A 22698-nucleotide genomic window follows, 5' to 3' on the forward strand; every position below is an offset into this window, starting at 1 on the left:
AATAAATAAAGAAATCAACGACGGGAAAGGTCCTTACATTTTCCAGATGAGTGGGGAGAACTATCATTCTATAGGGGCTTTGCTACCACCTCCTGGAAAAGAACCAGCCTTTTTACAGCTATATATATAAATATATATATATATGATACCGCAAATGAAACATCTAACCGAATAGCTGCTTATGAGTATGATTATTATTCTTTTGGTTTATATTTAATTTAATCATTGAGATCAATTTAAAAACATATATGTACTGTGATTAAATGTTATGTGGTTCTAACTGTCATAAGAATTTATTTTAAAAATTTTATAGGAAAACGGGACCGACTGATAAATTGCGAGAGAATTTTGTTGAGAAAATAAAAAATATGCTAGATAAACATAACAAACATGTGGATGCATTACGAAACGTTCGAGAAAGGTTTGATCCTAACGATGATACAAGCCGGTTAAGGATAATTTTAAAGCATGACAGGAAAAGTGATGGAAGGACTGAGAATCTACCAGCTACTAATGAGGTTGCTGCATTGATACCTAATGATTTCGATCATGAGATAGATGCACGTGATATCATCATCGAGTGTAAAAAGACTGGGAATCTCAAAAGGATCAGTGAACTACATCCTGCGTATCTGCCTTTGCAATATCCATTATTGTTTCCCTATGGCGAGGACGGGTTCAGACTTGGTATCGATATTGGTTTTGTAGATACCCAAGGGAAGAAAAGGTTGCATATTACTATGAGAGAGTTTTTTGCTTTCCGCATACAGGAGAGGGTTGGCGAGTCACCAGTCATCCTTTTATCTGGAAGATTATTCCAGCAATTCTTAGTGGATGCGTACACGATGATTGAGACTAATAGACTACGTTTCATATCAATGAAACAGTCTAAACTTCGTTGCAAAAATTATGACAAGATAAATAAAACTGTTGATGAAGGTGACACTGATCTTTCTGACAAGGGTAAACGTATTATTATACCTTCTTCTTATACTAGTGGTACAAGGTATATGGTGCAACATTATCTAGATGCGATGACTACTTGCCAGCATTTTGGTTTTCCGGATCTTTTCATAACCTTTACGTGTAATCCCAAATGGCCTGAGATTACCAAGCACCTAAAAAGACATAACTTGAAGCAAGAGGATAGGCCAGATATATGTACGCGAGTGTTCAAGATGAAACTAGATGATCTCATGCACAGACTCACCAAAGAAAATGTGTTAGGTATCTAAAAGCCGGTATGTTTTATTAAACTAAGTATCTTATTTCGTTTAGCAAGATACTGTCCATACCATTGCTAGATGATCATGCTAACTAATCTTTTAAAAACTACAATTTATTCTTTGCAGCGATCTATACGATTGAGTTTCAAAAATGGGGACTACCTCATGCACACATCGTTCTTTTTTTAGAGGCTGGTCACAAGCTACCAACTGGTGATGACATTGATAAGATAATATGTGCTGAGATTTCTGACAAGGATATTGATCCAGCGCTGTATGAGATAGTAGGAGATGTCATGATGCATGGGCCATGTGGTGCTTTGAATAAGGATAGTGTTTGCATGGCTGAAAGGAAATGTACAAAGTATTTAATAATGTCTTTCTATATAGGTATGTAGCACCTTCGGAGTCTACGTGGAGAATTTTCGGTAATCATACTCACCATCGCACGGTTTCTGTAGTTAAACTACCCTTTCATTTACCGAACCAGCAAATGGTCATATACAACAAGGATGATCCAAGTGACGAGGTTATTAATCGTGTCTCAGTTGGTACGTCAAAATTCATTGCTTGGATGGAGTGAAACAATAAGTATGAACTGGCGAGGACGTTAACTTATGCGCAACTTCCTACGAGATTTGTGTGGAATAAACCAAATAGGATATGGACGCCACGATCAAGGAGAGTTGCTCTTGGTAGAATCACGTACGTACCCATTGGGACAGGTGAAGCGTATTATTTAAGGCTTCTGCTTAATTTAGTCAGAGGACCACGTAGTTTTGACGATATAAAAACAGTCAACAAAGTTCTACATTCTTCGTTCAAAGACGCTTGCTATACGTATGGATTATTGAATGATGACAAAGAATATATTTAGGCCATCAATGAGGCCGGATTGTGGCTTTCTGTCAATTATCTCCGTCGTCTTTTTGTGATCCTGCTCACAACTCATAGTATATCCATTCCTTCTAGAGTTTGGGATGCTACATGGCAGGTATTATCAGATGACATCATATATAATTACAGAAAGGCTGCCAGTGATCAAAGTAAGTCGTATAGTTATTGTTTGTGTTGTTGTTATTATATATCTTTAAGATCATAATAGCTAATTTATCTTTTGTAATTTTTTTGAAATTGTGTAGCTGTTAGTCTATCTCAGGAGCAAGTTAAAGACTTTACTCTGGTCGAAATAGAACTTCTTTTACGTGTAAGTGGGAGATCTTTAAAAGAATTCACACCTATGCCGTTTCCTAAAGATTTACTCTGGAGTCACGTGATAATCCTCTTATTCGGGATGAGAGGAATTACAATTTGCGAAACTCTTAGAGTTAGAAACGAACAGATGTTAGCCACTGTAACCAGCGAACAGAGAAGTGTTTATGATGAGATCCTAGAAGCTGTAAATAAGAACAAAGGAGGAATGTTCTTTGTTTATGGTTCTGGAGGTACTGGTAAAACTTATTTGTGGAGTCTATTAGGATCTGCTCTACGTTCCCAAGGTGATGTTGTTCTTAAGGTTGCATCGAGCGGGATTGATGCGTTGCTATTAGAAGGAGGCCGAACTGCGCATTCAAGATTTGCAATCCCTATCGTGGTTAATAAGTTTACCTTCTGTTCAATCAAGAAGGAGTCGAATCTTGCCGACCTGATAAGGATTGCTAAACTCATTATATGGGATGAGGCGTTGATGATGAGTAAAGACTGTTTCGAGACTCTAGATAGAACGATGCGTGATATATTAGAAGTTGATAAGCCCTTTGGTGACAAGTTCATTGTTTTAGGAGGGGATTTCAGGCAAATATTGCCAGTGATTCCAAATGCCGGGAAGACAGAGATACTTATGGCCACTTTGAATTCGTCACCTCTGTGGTACAAATGTAGAGTGTTGAGACTTACACAGAACATGCGACTTATAGCTGGAGATAATAGCCGTGCGATGCTTGAACGAGCTGCCTTTACAAAGTGGATCTTAGACATTGGTGATGGAACGATAAATGATGATGGAAGTGGTGAAGCCGTGATTGATATTCCTGATGATCTGTTGATTAAAGACTGTAAAGATCCTATAAAAACGATCGTCAAAGAAATTTATGGGAGTTCGTTTTCGAAAGAGACTGATCCTAAATTTTTCCAAGACTGTACCATACTGAGTCCGAGAAACGATGATGTAGATACGATAAATGATTACATGCTTTCAAAGTTGTCGGGTATGTTTATTTTGTTTTAGTTCCTCTTAACTTATTTGTTTACGATTCTTTTGTATATAAGAGGTGTTGAAAGGACCTATCTTAGTTGTGATAGCATTGATACGGCTGAAGAAGTTGTCAATTACAATGATGCATCTGAAGTACCCTCGGAGAGTGTAGCCAGTAAGAATAAAGATGGTTCCAACAATATGATTTATACCGAGGAGTTTTTAAATAGTATCAAGATGTCTGGTTTCCCTAATCATGTCCTGAAGTTGAGAGAGGATACTCCTGTAATGCTTCTAATAAATATCGACCCTAAGAATGGGTTGTGTAATGGCACAAGACTCATCATTACTAAGATGGCTAATTATGTTCTCCAGGCTCAGATAATAACAGGTAGCAAGGTTGGTGAGAAATTACTGATTCCTAGGATATTCCTCTCTCCTTCGGAGATGAAACTTCCTTTCAGGATGAGACGCAAGCAGTTTCCTATCACATTAGCTTTTGCAATGACTATAAACAAAAGCCAAGGACAGACACTCGAAAAGGTTGGTTTGTATCTTCCAAGGCCGGTATTTACTCATGGGCAACTCTATGTCGCTGTATCGAGGGTTACATCCAGAGAAGGTTTGAAGATATTGATCACCGATAAAGACAACAAACCACAAAGCAAAACATTGAATGTCGTCTACAAGGAGGTTTTTGACAAGATATGATAGTTCTTTTTACTGTGTTTTGTTTTGTGATTTTTTGTCTCTATGTATCTCGAAATATGTTAGTTCTTTTTATTATATAAGACCATTACGTTTGGTTTTATAGTTTTTACTGATAGATTTTATGTTTTTCGATTTTTCACTAAGTTGGATCTGATGTATTAAGTTTTATAAAAAGAGAATAAAACATTTTTGTTGGGAAAATAGTTTTATATCATGTATTAAGTTTAGATTATCTATTATCGTCAATGGGTTTGTAAAGCACATATATTACATTATATTTGATTGGTTTACACCAAAAGAATGTTACTAATGGATATGGGTATCGACTATTATTTTTATTGAACCCAAATATTGTATATAAATTGGAAGTTGTATAGATAGTCGGTTTTATCAATCTGATTAGTTTTTTTCATATATATATATATATATATATTACTCCACCATGTACAATTTAGCAGGTTTCTTAATGTTTTCTTTTATTAATGGTTTGATCTCTGACGTTTAACTGTAGTCGGATATTCCAATGAAAAACTCAATTTGATAATATATTTTAACGACAATTAAATTGTAGCATATTATTGGGCATCTATTGACATTTCATATGATGAACATTGTCACGTAGTTATAAATATCGAGAATACTCCAAAACCAAATTATCATGTCATCGAAATAAACTTAATAGTTTTTAGAAAATAAAACTAAGTACATACTGTCATTAAAGTGGTCATTGCAAACAGGAAAAAAAACATGAAATTGATTTGAAACTGATATGGTTCTTGATTAAACTCTAGACCTCCTCTTTTTACGTTCCTTCTCCTCTCCCTTTAAGCACAGACACAAACAATCCAATTTACATTTTTGTAAAATTATATAGCTTTAAACTAACTCAATATTATATTTAAACATGAATTGTTTCTAAAACATAGAGTTCAATCGGCAATCAATAACAAAATATAATGACTCAATAACATAGATTTTAGACAACTTTTCATTATTAATCTAAATATATTTCTGATTACGTACCCATTCGGCGGTATCCATGTGTCGAATTTCTGTCTCCACAAAACCGCAACACATGCACTTCAACCCTATCTCAAGATCTAGAATCAGGTCGTGTTTTCGTTTTGTGCAACTTGATTGTGGTGTCTCATTAGATGTGTTGCCTTTGTCATCCTCCATAAGTAGAATATACAGATTTTACAATTCATTGTGCAAGGCATGATTAAAATAAACTTTAGTGAATAGGATGTATTACCTGAGGAGTATTTTGTTTGGCTTTCTGATTTGATGCGGTGAGTAAATGTAATTGTTCCCATAATTCTTCTTGCTCTATCTCGGAATCTGTTGGTGAAGGTGGTGACTTAGGTTCCACGACACCGAATCTCATTACCAATGGTGGGGGATTGATGATCAACAAGCCATTTTTATCAAATTCTTTTTCGTTTGTGTTCGCCATGTTATGAATGCTCTCACAAACGATAAGGCTACTTATAAAATATTTTAAAGTTTTTTGAAAAGAAACTCTCAAGTCAGTATTTATAAGGTATGCAATAATAATTAATTTTTTTCATTTTTTAATTTCTTTATGGGGAAGATTATGCGACTTTATGTTTGCACCTAACCGTTTAACTTTCCAGGTTTCCTGTTTCATATAATTTTAAGGAAAATTGCCCAAGTATATACATAAAGTTATAACATATAAGTCTACATAAATGTTATTTTTGTTATGATGTTGTATGAATATATCATTTCCTAAAATATTGAAACATAAAATTGTCCAAATAACATAAGCTATAGAGAGAGATCATATTATTTTATGGAAAGTGTTGCAATTAAGCAAAGTTTTATATTTAGTAAAATAGTATATTTACTTATTGAGGTTGCGTGTATCTTTGGTGAAACTTAAAACATGGAATATATTCTCTCTGGCACGAGAAACGAACAAATCGGTCAATATCGATATGGAAGTGTCTTGACAAAAATTAGTGGGATTGTTGTTGGTTTTGACAATAAGGGGCTTTAAATGGTAACTGTTCAAATTTTTTTGTTTAAAATAATTCAAACGAAAATAAATTTATAAGAAAGACTAACTGCCTATTCAACTGCATAGTCTGTCCTTTTCATATTTAACACACTTTCTCATACTCCGTCACTTTTAGTTTTCCTCTTTATAAAACTTATTCAGAGTTCTCGATCGAAAAAAAAGAAAAAAAAAGTTTTTAAAATGTCTGATGTTGTCGATTTTGCATGTTTGGATACTTACAAAACAGGGTGGTTAATATCTGTCAAGGTGGTCAGGCTCTGGAAGCATTCAACATTCTTCGGAAATACTATCGAGATGGTTTTTTCTGATATCAAAGTATGTGTCTTTTTTTGAAGTTATTCTTTTATGTTTTCTGTTTATTATTCATTGATTATTTTTGGCTGTGTTATTTTTCTAGGGTACTCGGATCGCTGCAACCATTATGCCAAACGAGTTTCCCACTCGCTGGAAAGAAATCAAACAGGAACAGTGGATTCGGATTTTCAACTTTCATGTTAAAGAAGCTACTGGATCAATGCTTACAACGATCAATAAACATCGTTTGCAGTTAACTTCTGTCATTATTATCACCCCTATTCGAACGAGGTCGTACAATTTGTATCTCCATTGCTTCCGATTTTATTATATTGTGGATCGAGCCATTCCTTTTGACTATATGATTAGTAAGAATTTCATCTTTAACTTTTTATAAGAATTAATCAAGTTTATCGGTGTGCATGATAATTTCTAAACATATATGTTAAGTTTTATAATATATTTAAATTCAATTTATTATTTCGTTTATTATCAGACGTTATGGAAACTATTGTGCATATGGGTCCACTCTGCAATGCAAGTAATGATGCTTATGAAGAGAATCTCGCTTATCTCCGATTTGAGATAGTAGATGCACGGTATTATGAATCATGTCCATTGATTTATATGTAAAAGACTGTTAACATATAAAGTCTTAACCAAATATTTTAATTTTCGTATTATTTTTTCTTGTGGCAGAAGAGAAGGTCGGTTAGCATGTTACGCCCGTGGTTCTCTAGCAATAAATCTCCATGATGTATATATGAGAAACACATGTGAATCAGTTGTCTGGGTGTTAAGGTTCTGGAAGATGACAAATGGCCAAGGTATATACATATTTTCTCATATATGTCTTAAAATCTGAATATTGAATAAAACTTTTGTCTATTGTTGTTTAGGAGTCGATAAGAAGTCTGTGGTTCTCCGATCTAATGATCTATGCTCAGATTTTTTGTACAATCCTGTCGATGCAGAAGTTGATGCATTTAGAGCGACGTGAGTATTTAAAATTTTAGGTTCTATATATATTATTGTTTCAATGTTTATTAAAACGTTTTGGTAATGAATTTTTATCACTTTCGTCGGCGGAACCAACTACGGACGAGAGCATCGACTGTTTGATGTTATTTGTAGACTTCCTCTATTCTGCCTCTCTATTTACACTGTTTCTTCTTTGTGTTCTCGAACTCATTACTTAGTAATTTTATGTCTGCTTTTAAAACTAAGATCAGTGCTTTTGTTTAATACTTTCTTATTGTTTATATATTAATTTTGTGATGTATTATCAAACTATATTTTATGAATTATATGTGTTTTATATAGCTCATATTGTTAGGTTCGATGTCAGACTATGTCCTTTTTATAAGATTTCTGTGGCTTCTGTTATGAAAAATATTTACATTATTTTTGGTATATTCAGAGTAATTGCCTAAAGTAAACATACTATAAATCAGGATACTTGCCTAAGGTAAACATATTAGGAAATATATATATACTTCGACTATTTGTCACAGAAAAACGTACTGACTGTCGTCATAAATTTTCAATAGACTTCTAACTATAACTGTCTTTTCCAAGACCTCATAAAAAAATTTAATGATCGTGATAGTAAAGATATTCTACGATATGGATCCAGTCGTGTTTAGTCTTTATGGTTTTTCAGGAAAATCGAAATTAGTAATATTTTTGTAGAGATTTAGATTCGTTTAATGTTTAGATGTTTATTTGCTTAATAATATCTGGTATACCTATATCAATAATATTAAGTCATGATTGATTAATGGGTCCAGTATATCTACATTTTTAGATACCATAATAACCAAATTATATTCGGATATCGAAATAATAATAAAAAATAATATTACAATCATGAATTCCTTAATTTAACAATGATTTATCGGTATGAAAACATTAATATACACACATGTTTTGTCTTCGAATTAAAACAAATTTTTAAATCATATAGAAAGAAGATATACATATATAGATTGTGTTTTGTTATATTTTTAACAAATTATAAAGTTATAGATAATTTGTTTTTTAGTGGTTGTGATCATATTGTATTTATATTTAATATATATGTATATATATATATATATAACGGATAATGGAAATCGTTTTAAAAGACTCGGTTCAAGTAAACGGTTTCTAATGAATCGTCATCATTATGCGTAATAATATTTAAAAAACTTAACGTGTATATATAGATGATCTGATAAAGATTCGATGCAACAGAACATAACTACTTTCTGATATCTTATTCTCTCTAAACATCTGACAAACATGGGTAGTTATGATTTGGTTCATGAGATGAATGGATGGAGAGATGACTGGAGGATTGTGGTTAAAGTTTTGAAAAAGTGGAGGGTGAACGATCCACAGGGATTACCAGGTCTTGGCTTCATTATGACCGATGAGAACGTTAGTTTTACTATAAACTAAACTCTTTAGTATTAAATCTCTGATTCTGTATATTTCTTTATTGTTTATATAATTTCTGTATTTTTTTCTTATATTGTAGGGATGCCGAATTCAGGCAATTGTTCACAATCAGATGTTCGAGTATTTCGAACGAGTTTGCCATGAAGGTCACTGAATTATGTTATCTCGGTTTAGTCTCAACCGATTACTCAGTAATGATTGCGATAAGATAACTAGACACAATTTTATGATTACTCTGACTGACGACACAAAGGTTTCACGTATAATACCAATATATTATAAGGCATTCCTCAGTTTCGTACAATTTTCACAGATTATCAATAATCCTTTCGCTCATGAGTATCCTATTGGTTAGTATAATCATATATTGTTTATTTGTTTATTTGTTTTTTTTTTTGAAAAATTCGCTGTAGTTTTACTGATATGTGTGTTTATTCAGATTTGATTGGTGTACTTGACATTGTAAGAGATCTCATACCAGTTGTGCAGACATATGGAAAAATTGTCCTGACACTTCATTTTCGTCTTAAAGACAATGAGTAAGCGCATTCTTTTTATTTTCTATTGCTTATTGTTATGATAATTTAGTTTTACAATAACTCTATTATGTAATTTGAAGAGATAATACATTGGAATCTATCGCACATGGCTCATTAGCATCTGACATAAAGGAACAATGCATATGATATGATGGTCCATTTGACGTCTGTGTTTTAACCGATTAGTGTGTTACGAGGACTGGAGGTATACCCTTTAATTTGATATAACTCTAAACAATTTGAATTTATAGATAGCATCGTGCGTATTGATTCTTTTTTATTAGAAGAAATTACTATCCAAAATCACAAAGAAGAAGGTCTTTCACGTTTCATGACTGCTCCTGGAATGGATGAAGTTTCTGAATTTCGGGCAAAGTAAGATAATTATTATGACATAATTATTATGACATTAACCCTACTCCATTAATATAATTTTTTTGTAGTACTATTGTTTACGTATATTCTTAAATGTTAATTTCAGGACTTGGGTGAAGATACGAAACGAAGTGCATGGAAACAATTCTTTTTTTAGATATGTACTAGCTATAATTTATATTTTTATTATTATCTTTGTTATCGTTTTTTTTTTGTTTTTGGTTATTGATTTTTATCATGTTCTACTAAACACTATGTTTTATAAATAATATGATTTTGTAGCATCTATGAAAGAAAAAAATAAGAATCTAGAAACAGTTGTTTTTGTTTGTTCACTGAAGAAATAATTACTTGGTTGAATTTACGCGTTCTTGAACACGATAACAAGTCACCATCTTTAAAATATATATGTAGATGTTTATGATTTAGCTAATGTAAATTTTCTTTACAATAAATTTGTCATTTAAAATATATAGATGGTGTTATAATAAACAATTTTAAGAATTGGTAACAATGAGAATTGGAATATTAACATAATTTTAAATAGAAAAACCTCAATATATATATATATATATTTGTTTTACTCGAAGATAATATTGTTTCCTTATCTATATTTATTCTGAAATGTTAATATTCTTAATTTTCGGTTATAGATTAATTATAAAATCATATTTTTTTCTTATAAATATACTCTAAATTGTATAACCCTAAACGATAGTCATCACGAAATGGCGGATTATGATTTTGTTCGTCAATTGGACTCTCAAAGATCTGACTGGAGAATTATAGTGAAGATACTCAAAAAATGGGTGGTGGATTACTCGGACGATAATCGAAGTCTAAATTTCATTATGGTCGATGAAAGGGTAAATTTCATTAACCTATAATGGTATTTGTGATATTGATTATTGGTTATGCTTATTGTTTTAACATACACTAATTTGTTCTTTTGTTGTTCTAATGTTATTGTATAAACTTCTAGGGTTGTAGAATACAGGCTCGGGTAAACAATCAGATGATGGAGCATTTCAATCAAATATGCGAGGAAGATCAATGGTTTATGTTGACTGGATTTCTTTTGAATCCTTACAGCTGGACTAATATCCAAAGTATTACAAAACATGATTACGTTATTACACTGACAAAGGGAACAACGATTTCACCAGCTTTACCATTAACAAATAATTCGTTCTATAATTTTGTATCATTCCTCTCGATTTATGAATTCCCAGATGCTCATTATTATCTAATTGGTAAGAATATTTTGGTATCTTCTTATAATGCAAACTTTATAGTTCGCACTAATGTCTTTATTTTGACTAATTACAATCGCAGATTTGATTGGAGTCGTCGAAGATGCTATATATTTTACTATTACATACCCGGATGGAATGACTTCATCATCAATTCGATTTAAGATAATAGATGATGAGTAAGTATATCTCAAACTATATGTTTTTGAAGTTTAACTAACTAATTATTAACTACATTCTTTGTCAAAATATAGGGAGTTTATGCTAGAGTGTGTTGCACACGGTGAGTTGGCAACTGAAATAAGAGATAAGTGTAGAGAATACGAAGGTCCCTTTGCTATACGTGTGTTAACCGATTGGTGTGTAGCAATTGACGGGGGTATGTTCTGGGATGATACATCAATATGTTATTTTTAAAATCGTTGTATATAACATAACAATATTCCAATATATATGTTTTAGAGAATGTGTCTATCAAGGATCATGATGATGATGGTGTGTCCCGTTTTATCACTGATTCACCTATTGATGAAGTTTTAACCTTGCGCAATAGGTAAGTATGTTTCTATGTGTTGTTTAAATTGACTTATGAAAAAAAAAATATTTTCATAAATTTAGATCTACATGATTTTGTTATTGAAATTTCAGGATTAGAGAGAGATTATATGGGCTGGATACAGATGATGTCTAATGGATTGGGCCGATTAAAAGGATTCAAAATCGATAATCCATATATATTATTAGTTTTGTTAGACACTTTTTTTTTTAATTTACAAGGCTGTTTTGCGATTATTAATAAATAATAATTTATTCTAATTTGGGTTTAAATTACTCCTTATAGATATAATATACATTGTTTTGGGAAATTTACTACTGGAGTATGATTATGTGCTATCGTGAGTTGATTATTTATGAAGGATTGTCATTGGATAAAAATAACATTATTCTAATAAATTGGATTATAAACGATATTAAATATTTTTAATAATGTTCTGTCAAAAAATAGCGCGTGTTGGATTATTAAAAAGCATGTCAATAACATATAACTGATTTGATTCTAAATCTGTTTGATGTAAACGGTTTATTATGTTCCACTTAAATTATATATCATCTGAGCCCAATATTTTTATACATCTTATGGGCCAAAAGATTTCGTGTTGTAACAAAAATTCGACTCTTCCTTTAACAGATAAACCGTGTTAACCAATAATCTATCTAGAATATTCATCATAAATTGCAACTTTTCAAAAATGGAGCATTTTTAGTTTAAAAATACGTAAAATGCACTGATTCACGCGACACTTTCCATAACCGTTATTTGGGTGTTATATATATCCTCATTTCCTCATATCCATTGTTAAAAATAAACAACAAAGCAATCCTTCTCCCCAACTGTTTCTTTGGCTTTATAAAAACATTATCCACATGACTACATATAACTTTGTTGATGAGTTACATGCATGGAGACGAGATTGGAAAATCCGTGTCAAAGTTTTGAAAAGATGGAATAAACCTGATCGTCAAGGCTTACCAGGGCTGAATTTCATTTTAGTCGACGAAAATATAAGTATTATCTAATATGAAGATATAACTGTTTTGTCTATATTTATTGTTTGTTTGATCTCTTTGCAAATTTCATTGTATTGTAGAATTAATGCTTCATGTGGTAACCTCGCCTTTCCATATTTTTACCGTGTTGGGACCGAAAGACGATGGCTTGAATTGTCTAAATTCGGCTTGATACCATCTGAATGGAAGAATGAGGGAAGAACAACGAGACACAATTATCAGATCATTCTCACTACTGGGACAGAAGTCTCAAGTCTACGATCATTGACAATGGATCCCTTCATGAAATTTGTCCCTTTTAGTGAGATATACAGAATTCCTTATGCTCAGTTATATCCTGTTGGTAAGATTAACTTCTAATATTCGTTTCAGTGATTTCATATATAAATTTGTACATATATAGAAAAAAAAATGAATTTCGTTTATGATAAATATTTCTCTCATAATTGATTTGTAGATCTCATTGGAGTGACGGAAAATGTTAGCGACATTGAAACAGGGAATAACCTTGATGGAGATATTATTTAGAAAATAACTTTCACCATCACAGATCTCGAGTAAGTTTATATTTTCTCTCACGATCACTATGTCTTGGTAACAAAGTTTGTAACTTAAATTGTTCAAATCAAAGGGATGTGAAGTTGAAATGCATCGCATACGGGGACTTTGCCGCTGATATCAAAGAAAGAACCAAATGATTCACTGGTCCTTTTGCGGTTTCTGTCTTAACCGATTGGAGTGTAAATAAAAAAGAAGCTATGGATAATCAAGCATATGTCATTATTATTTTCATTTTGTGCAATATATGTTTTATATTTATTTTGCATGTATATTTCCTAATAATAATTTTATAAGTGTAGATGAAATAACTATCCATTCACATGAAACAATTAGTTTTTCCCGTCTTCTCCTTGATCCCACTACGGATGATGCCCTGATTTTTAAGAGAAAGTAAGTAATATGAAAATTATAATTGGAGAGTTTTGTATATACAACAATCTTATAGTATGCATATGTCTCTTAAACCTCCAGGATTCGGGAGAGGTGGAGCACATTTTAAACACAAGACGAAAATTTAACTTATAACAATACTTAATAGAGTAGTGTTCTATTAATTTCTTTTTATAAGTATTTATATAACTTAAAACTCGTGTGTTGGATCTTATTACATGATTTATTTTAGTATTTGTATGATTTATTTCTTTATATAAGTATTTGTATAACTTAAAACTTGTGTGTTGAATCTTATTATACAATATTTTAGTCTCAATTATTGAAAATAGAAATGTGATGTTTATGTTACAAGAATTTCAATAATTAAATTATAATATGATTTATATGATGATTGTGTCCGCGGGACGCCTGCAGATACCTAGTATATGTGATATGCTGAAAGCCTATTTAATCTTCACAAACTCTTCTAGATCAAAAAGCTACCATCTTTAACGATTCAGAACAGACTGTTGGGACACCATATGGTTTCTCTGATTAAGTTTTCCTAGCCCTAACGATTTTGAATCATATTTTATTTTGCAGGCCGTGAGTTTGAATAGTGGTCACTAAACATTCTCCAATTTTGGATCACGCCGATAAAGCCAAAACCCCACGAAAAAGCTTTCACAACCAAAGCAACCATCTTTTTTATTTCCCCACACTCCGAGATTTCTAAAGCACCATTTTGTCCTAAAATCCCTCTTTTGTTCTTTTGAAATCCTTTTCATGTTCTTCTTACATTCCCCGATTTCTTTTTCTCTGAGAAAGTGAATCTCTTTTGATTTTGATTCCTTTTTTAGTCTTTTCTGCAATGATTCCGTATTTTGAAACTTGGTGGTGATGACTTGTATAATAAAGCCGAGAATGGAAGTTTAGGGTTTTCTCTGTATGAACAATGGGTGCTCTCGGAAGAAATGTTGGTCTGATCGATTCAAAGGGTTGTTCCAAATTGTTTCCTATCTTGCAATCTCCACCTCCTCCTCCCATGTCTCAACCCAATGGACCCTTCTCTTCTCTTGTCATTTGCGTCACTGGTTTATCCAAAGGTCCAATTATGTGTTCTTAGACGGTTTTATGTGACCCATCTAATTCTTTTCAATTCCAAAATCCGAAATTTGTTCCTTTTACAATCTCGATTAGGCTTCAGTTGCTTTTCATTGTGACTTGCAATTTAGTTTGATGATCAGTGGGATGTTTGGAGATTTATGTTCACCAATCTTTGAATTTTTTACTTGGCAAATGCTGTTGTGATCTTGTCTCCTTTATAACTTTTATTTTATTTGTATAAATTTCGTTTTTGATGTATTATATAAGAAGAAAGTTTGTAGATTTGTATGAATCAGTTTTAATATTGCAGAATTGCCAACTATTTTCTAGACTTCCAGATGCTGTTGTGATCTTGTCTCCTATAGAACTTGGGGTTTTATGGTTATAAATTGGGTTTTGATGTATGATATAACAAGAAAGTTTGTAGATTTATGTTCATCAGTCTTTGAAATTCATACTTGGCACTATTTTTCTAGCATTTAAGATACTGTTGTGTTCTTGTCTCTTTATAACTTTGGATTTATATATTGGGGTTTGATGCATGCTACGTTATTTAATTAGAAGTTTGGGGATTTATATTCATCAGTGTTTGAATTTCGTGATGGTAACTATTTTTCTAGACTTCGAGATGCTGTTGTGAAGTTGTCGCCTTGATAACTTTAGTTTTATGTTTATAAATTGTGTTTTGATTTAAGATACATAGTTTTGATTTGGTTATTTTGCAGATGCAAGAAAACAAGTGAAGGAAGCGACAGAGAGACTCGGAGGCGAATACAGTCCTCACCTTCACCTGCAATGTACCCATTTGGTTGTCCAGATATCCTTTTTCATTTTTTTATTGCAACTTGTAGTGGTTTGGTTATGACTTATGACTAAACCAAACATGATCATGTCATTATAAGCTTTTCTTCAGATAACCTGTATTGTTTTTAAGATTTGTAATATGGTTCTTGAACATAGATTCTTTTGGTATGCTTAACGATATCTTACAGCTCATGTGGACGTAAGTTTGAGCACACTTTGAAGCATGGGGCAAGAAACGGTCTATTTATTGTTACAATTGGCTGGTTTGTAGATAGCGTCAGGAGAAACCGTAAGTGTCAAACCGTGTCTAAATTGTTCGCTCAATAATTTATAGACTCTAGCCATGGAAATTAGTATCATAAATATAACCATCTGTTTATTTTTTTTTCTGGTTACTGCCTCGGTGTAACAGCAATGCAAATTGGTGAAAATTTTGCTTGCAAATCCATAGACGCTTGACTTTCTGTTGACTCCTTTAACTTTTAGTTTTGATTGGTTTCCAGGAATGTAACCTTTTAGTTAGCAGTCCTACATTGGCTTCTCCTAGTTCACTAGAGATAATCTGTGATCTGTCATCAACATGATATTCGGAGTGTTCGCTTCAGTTCAGTAAACTAAATTGGAACAGATTTTTTTAGATAATAGAGCTTATGGATATTCTTAATAAGTTGAAAGGTTATATGCGCCTGAAGTTGTAGCTGAAAATTGGTATTTTGTACTGTTGTAGTCAGGATGAGCGAATCACTTTACAATGTTAAACAACTTGAACAAAATAGCGAAAAGGTGGATGACCTGAGCCGGGTTTTTGATCTCGAACCTATTTGTCGTCCTCGTCCAAGTCAGCAAGCTGTACATTTTGGCACAGCAAAGAAGTACTGCCAAGTTTCTTCTTCTGAAACAGAGATTAGCACTAGTGTAGACATGACTCTTGCTGACCATTCCATGTATGTTGATTCAGACATTTCAAATGAACTCCGGGTTAAGGTAATTTGCGGGTTCCGTGAATTGAAATAATCTATCTCCTTTGGTGGTTTCAATTTGCTGGCAAGGCTGCTCAATATATTCTGTGATTCACTTTTGAAAGGAATGTTTAGGTGTTAAAGGTTGCTGAAGATCAAGGAGCAAAAGTCATAGATTCATGGTTTATTGGTTGCAATGCAAGTCTTGTCGTGTGTGAAGGTCCTTCTGTCCAGAGATATCTTGGCCATGCAAACACCATTGTCTCGGTGAGTTCTTCTTTATCTCATTGTTGTACAATTGTATTGTATTCTCCATAACGGGTACTATGAGGAGAATTTTATACTCAATCCCGCTACTTAATTGCTCTGTAGCCTTGTCATACAATTGACCATAGTGAGCTAGATGAGAAATAGTTCTAATTAACTAACAAATTTGTATCGTGATGGCTAACTTATGCTTGCTTTTGTTTGTTTGTTTGTTTATTTGTTTACATCAGCCACTATGGGTCCTAAAAACAGTAGAGAGACATCGACAAAGACTTGTTCACATGTCACCTGATTTAGCAAGACAGTTAGGATTAATGGTTGAAAGCTTTGAAGATGGTGCTACACTGGAGGTAATTTATCTTTCCATATGGTGTGATTTTAAGTGACAAGATTAATAGTTGCGAGCTTTCTTTGTAAAATGTCACAGAAAATATCCGGGGAAGGGAATACTCAAGATGCTCTTAAATTCAGGAGTAAATCAATAAAAGAAAGGAAAGAGACTGTAAATATAGCTAAAACTGGGGTTAGGAGACGGCGTGCTCGCCATATGCACGTAACCGATAATCTATTCTTCTTCCCTGAAGTCTAAAATTTACTTATGACGATTTTGTTTTCAGCTGATAATGTCTGAATTTGAATGCTGGTTCTCTTTTTGGATGTTATAGACTTGCCAAAACCCAATAAGACGCATAACACAGAACAGCCTGCTGGATAATATTTGCTGGACAATATCTGAAGCTGCTTCAACAGCCACTATTTTTGCTTATTCTTGCAGCAGCAGTGGCAACATCAATGAACCCCAGCCTTCTGTTGTACAAGAAGAGAAAGATAAAGCGTTAGATCCAGTAGCTTCATTTTCAAACTCGACCAGACCACTCACCGAGAGGTACTATTTCGCCGACGACTCTCTATTGCTGCCATGGTTGCAACCAAGAAAAATCTCACTATGGTCAACTAAATTTTTTTTTTTTCATTCTGGGGTGCAGCGAGAAGACGGAAGTGATATTTAAAGACAGCTTCCTTACAATTCTGTATCCAGCCGATCGGTTCTCGGAGATGGGACCTTCTTCACGGACTTATTTCAGTGACAACGGCTTCACTTGCATGCAAATCTTAGACTATATCCACAGATTTTACCAGGTACAACTTTCTCCGATGCATAGATGGAGTAAGTCATAATGTATAAATTTTGCTATCTAAATGATTCTTATGGGTGATTCTCCAGAATCAAATGTATCTTATCGGTGATTCATAATCAAGATTTATTACCTTCTCTATCAGTCTGATCAGATGTTTTTATGATTGTATATTTGTAGTTTTATGACCCTTTTAGTTTCACAATAATTAGATTGCTTCTTCCTTGTCTGTATTGATTCTGCAGGAGAACTTGCTGAACCATGAATTAGAGGTCGCGATTCACACAGACTCAAGGGACGCCGATCGTCTCAGAGCAACTTATTGCAACAAGGAGGCATCAGATGATGGATACATGGTTTTCCCAAGGATAGGACTATTGGGAAGCAGGAAAAGTTTCGAAATGCTTAAGCGTGTGAATGGAGAGAACAACAGTAATGTTTATGAACTCATGATTAGAGCTTGAACCACAATTTGTTCTTTTTACTGTCGACTCCTTAATTCAAGACTTATTGATGAGTAGTGATGATGCACAATGAATCTAAAGAATTAAGTATTTTTAGAAGAAAGGAGTATATAGCATATAGAGTGAAACTGTAAAAAAGCATAGAGAATCAAACAAAACATCATATAAAGCCCCCCACAAAAAGATAACAGAAAGAGGTCGAGGTCTGATTGATCCTCTGATGCTACAAAAAGTATTTTCTGAACAAACCTAAACATTTTATGCATTACGCCTTCTTCATTCCTTCCTTCTTGCCTTCATCTCTCTCCTAACACCTTTTTTTGTACTTCATTTTCAGCTACTCTCTCTTCCCATGTACAGAACAGATACAACAAAATGAATTCCGTGGTCGATCCTTTTTCTTCTTTTTTTTTTGGTTTTTCTTTCTCGTGGTGTATCGTTCACTTCCTATGTAAGTACCTGGCTTTTGTCTGTCAGTATATGATGACTGTAAGGAGACCGGCCTGAGGCTCGGAAAAGTCAAGGCCTTCTTCTTCGAGTAGGTAGCGCTGTACAGCAATTGGGAGTCTAGCCGGTGTGCGGGAACCCCTTGTGTGGTGGCCAGTCCCTACACATATGAAAACCTGAAGCCTCTCTTGTGTTGCTCGAGCTGTGCTCCTCATCACGCTCAGTTCGTGCTTCAGTACCTGAAGTGCTTCACTCACATGTAACCCATGCAAGTCTATCATTCTCTCATTCCCTCTACTGTTCCCTTGACCAATCGGGTTCCTGTGTTATTTATTACTCATAAGGCAGGTAAGAACCGAGAGAGAAAACAACAGTCTGCTTTTTCGTTTATGTAATAGCAGAGAAAAGATCATGTCGGAAGGAGGTGCAGTGCAGAGCAAGGAAAGAAGTCAAACCTTTGACGGTAAATGGCGTCTTGAGCTTTCCCATGAGCAGCCTTCATCTGCATGTTATGCAACTGTCCCTTGACACTTAGCTCTTTAGCTAAGGCCTTATTGCCAACAAGGTATGCTTGCCGTGCCTGCAGTCAACCAGACGAGTATTGAGCATACATGATAAATACACATGATACCTTAATAAGATGGACGGTGGAGTAATAACCGATAAAAATCCATCATGCAAAAAAGGCCTTATCACACTATCATCTGATATTGTAGATAAACTCGACACTTATTATTCCCTACGCCATATACCCGAAGTACTTTTCAAAAATCAGTCTGAGATTAAGGATATATCACCCTCAAAGTTATGCCCTATTATACACAACATCACATTAATAGACAAAAATGCACTAAATGGAAAATCCCAGCTACACAAAAGAACATACATAGTATGCAGAGAAAAAAACTAGAGGTCGCATAACTGATAAATAATGTCCTTCTCAGGTCTATTATACCTGCTCAAGGTATACATTCCGCAGACGTGCATAGTCACGTGCTTCCTCGCGTAAGTCAGAATACATATTCCCTGTTCATCCCCGATCAAAATAAGAGGCAGACATGCATCATATCTCCAATCAGAAAAGAAAACAAAGACTAAATATAATTATCTGAATGTGCACTAAAGTTTGTTGAAAAAAGGAAATTTACCAACTGCATCTCCGGTCTCTACCCAGACAGGTGCAGGTCGATTTTGCAGCTTATCAGAATAAATATTCCTCCCACGCGCACTCTTGTAAGCACCAACTGAAGCATGGGAATTTCTGCTTGAGCCAATAGATGAGTCTGCTGAATCTTTTGGTTCATATTTCCAAATACCAGAATCCTGGGATGCTAACTTCCTCACAGCAGAAACATAATCGATTGAGCCAGGCTGAGAAACTGATGAGCCCGACTTGAAGAAAAACATGTTATCCTTTACAGCAGATTGGTAATGATTTCCAGTTTGTTGCAAATCATCCCCACCAAACTGGGCAGGATTACCTTGGCTATTGGAGATGCTAAGGGCAGGAAAATCCATTGGAGTTAAATTAGGAGCAGCAAAAGCCTTAGGGCTTACGTTCTGATTCAAGCCACCATCCACTTGTAGCTACAGTAAAACACGTGGATGGTTAACAACCAGATCACTAATACGATAAACACATAGAAACACACGTAAAATAGCAAAACAACATGAGTAGGCACGACCGGCAATATCCAGTGAATTAATTATGCCAAACGAAGGCATGAAAGAGATAGCTGACTAAAGTCAACACTCCGCCCCGTAATTTCATGTGCATCTACACTGAACCATTTATTCACAAGCAAAATGAGTTTCCATAGCCAGGACTAGAAAAATTAATTGAAGTGGCAAAGAGTATGCAAATTGCCAATAACATCTGGACCAGACACACTGCACTATAAAGCAGGAAAACAGCATAAGCAAATGACACATCAGTGAAAGCTATGCCGTATATTGACTAGGAGAATACCTCAAGCTGAGTAAGCATCTCAACTGTCAAGTGCAAATCACACCCATTAGCAAAATAAACTTCTGCCAGACTCTCTGAAGCAAATCCAGGGAACTGAGAAGCAAGAAACTCCACAGGGTTCACCTCAATTTCCCCTACATTTGAATTCTCGGTAATCATGTCGTTAATGAACCCATGTCGAGGATTCCCACTGAAAGGGTTTTTTTCCCTTTCATTTCCAAGGAGCTGATCGGCATTCATAATCTGCTTATCCCAAGGCTTTGGACTTACATGCATGAAATTCGGTTCCCCGAATGAGGAAACAGGATATCTAATCTTTTCGGACAAGCTATTACCATTGGCAATACGTGAACGTGAAGCTAAACCATGTTGGTCTGAAAACGGATATCCTCCTCCACCTCCTCCTCCTCCACTAGCTGAAGGAAACTTTTCAGCTTCGTTAATGTCATACAAGGACAAGCTAGCTAGTGACAAACTCCCAGATCCATACGAATTGTCATCTTGAGTCATCAACTTGAAATCTGGGGTTATATCATCAGGAAGCTGGTGACTCCAGAACTGGCGTGCTTCTTCATCTGAATGATGTGATGCAGACGATTCCGATCGGTCCAAGACAGCTTTCCCTACAGAGCTAGAGGAAGCTAAAAGCTTTGATGTCACATCCAAATTGCTTGTAGTAGCACCTCCAGATGAAGGAGTCCGTAGAGTAAATGGAACAAACTCAGCAGCATGAGGGTTCAAAGTTGTTGGTTTGATACTTGAGCTTAGCTTTGGATCACTTGACTGGGTTGGTGATTTCTTGGTTAAGCTCATATCTTCAACAAAATGGAAATAAAAATCGCTATGTAGAGACTTGGGGACAAGGAAGACTTCAAAAATTACTGCTTTTTTTAACCCAAAAATCTGCAAAGAAAATCAGTTTGCTTTTATCACTAGAATTTTACCAAGAAAAGAAACCTGCAAGAAAATTGACTTTTATCACTCAAATTACCTAGAAAAGAAACGAAAACGTGCGTGGACTCAACACAAAACATACGCTTTCAGTGGCTACAATCAAAATTCAAAGGCATTGAATCTTTTATTTAAGATTTAGACAAAAAAAGTTCTCAGTTGCGTAGCAGACAAACACATAAAAAGGTAATTAATTTCTCTCTCACCTGGCTTCAAATCTGAGACCCAATTTCCAATATTCGTATCCATAAATAACAATATTACGAAAAAAAGAAAGAAAGAATTCAAACTTAAGATTTACGATTAACGATTTACGATTTGTAAACCCACTAAGTATGAAGCATTCTTCGAGAAAAAACGAGATTCACGATTTTTAAAAAAAGGGATAACCCAATTCATTGAACGACAGGAATACAAAAATCCGAGAAAGAGAAATAAAATCCCAAATCAAGGTAACAAAATCTGAAGGTAGACGAACCTTTGCGGAACAAATAGAGTGGATCCATGGAAGAGAAACGAGATTGAGGAGTAAAAGGCTGCGGAAAGCAAGATAAACAGAGAGATAGAAAGAGAGAGAGAGAAAGAGAGAGATATAACTTTTCAGGGCTAAGGAAGGTTTTGCGCTTTTATTTACCTAGGGATTCGAGTTTTTGGTAAGCTTCGTCTTCTAATCTTTTCTAGACTCTGTTTGGTGTTTTGGCTAAAGCTCTAAGCCACCACCACAAGATTATAAAAAAACACAATGACACACCCAAACCTTGCGCCTCTCGATTTTGACCTTATTTATTTTCATTTTTTTTCTTCTTTCTCTCATTTTTATTTTTATTTTATTTTTTAACTCATCAGTTAATTCATATTATCTATTAATAATAACAATATAAAAAACTATAAATAAACTATTAAACCATTATATTTTTATATTATACTTTTTTATATATAACTGCTAATTTATTCAAAAATTATAATTATACTATTATGTCTTTTATTTTACTACTTTATTATTGTATTATTTCG

At 34.0% G+C, this 22698-nt stretch overlaps 2 protein-coding genes across 3 annotated transcripts; one reads left to right on the plus strand and one right to left on the minus strand.

Moving 5' to 3' along the window:
* Positions 1-14094: 14094 nt before the first annotated feature.
* On the plus strand, positions 14095-18430 carry LOC18025582. 2 transcript variants are annotated; one of them, XM_006408721.2, is made up of 10 exons: positions 14095-14686; positions 15413-15504; positions 15678-15780; positions 16219-16475; positions 16586-16717; positions 16948-17067; positions 17145-17270; positions 17383-17603; positions 17704-17857; positions 18099-18430. In XM_006408721.2, exons 1-10 carry the CDS (start codon positions 14536-14538, stop codon positions 18315-18317), a joined length of 1575 nt encoding a protein of 524 aa, XP_006408784.2. In that variant the 5' UTR covers positions 14095-14535; the 3' UTR covers positions 18318-18430. The 2 variants fall into 2 exon arrangements, with proteins under 2 accessions (XP_006408784.2, XP_024015814.1); XM_024160046.1 differs by having other exon boundaries at positions 15413-15484; positions 15680-15780.
* On the minus strand, positions 18418-22418 carry LOC18025583 (polyadenylate-binding protein-interacting protein 7). Its single transcript, XM_006408722.2, has 7 exons — positions 22319-22418; positions 22163-22220; positions 20734-21636; positions 19913-20351; positions 19720-19790; positions 19220-19344; positions 18418-19085 (listed from the first exon to the last, which is right to left on the minus strand). The coding sequence occupies exons 3-7, from the start codon at positions 21544-21546 to the stop codon at positions 18791-18793; spliced, it is 1743 nt and encodes a 580-aa protein (XP_006408785.1). The 5' UTR covers positions 21547-21636; positions 22163-22220; positions 22319-22418; the 3' UTR covers positions 18418-18790.
* Positions 22419-22698: the final 280 nt, after the last annotated feature.

Source organism: Eutrema salsugineum, unplaced genomic scaffold (assembly GCF_000478725.1).
Source record: "Eutrema salsugineum unplaced genomic scaffold, Eutsalg1_0 scaffold_12, whole genome shotgun sequence".
Lineage (NCBI taxonomy): Eukaryota > Viridiplantae > Streptophyta > Magnoliopsida > Brassicales > Brassicaceae > Eutrema > Eutrema salsugineum.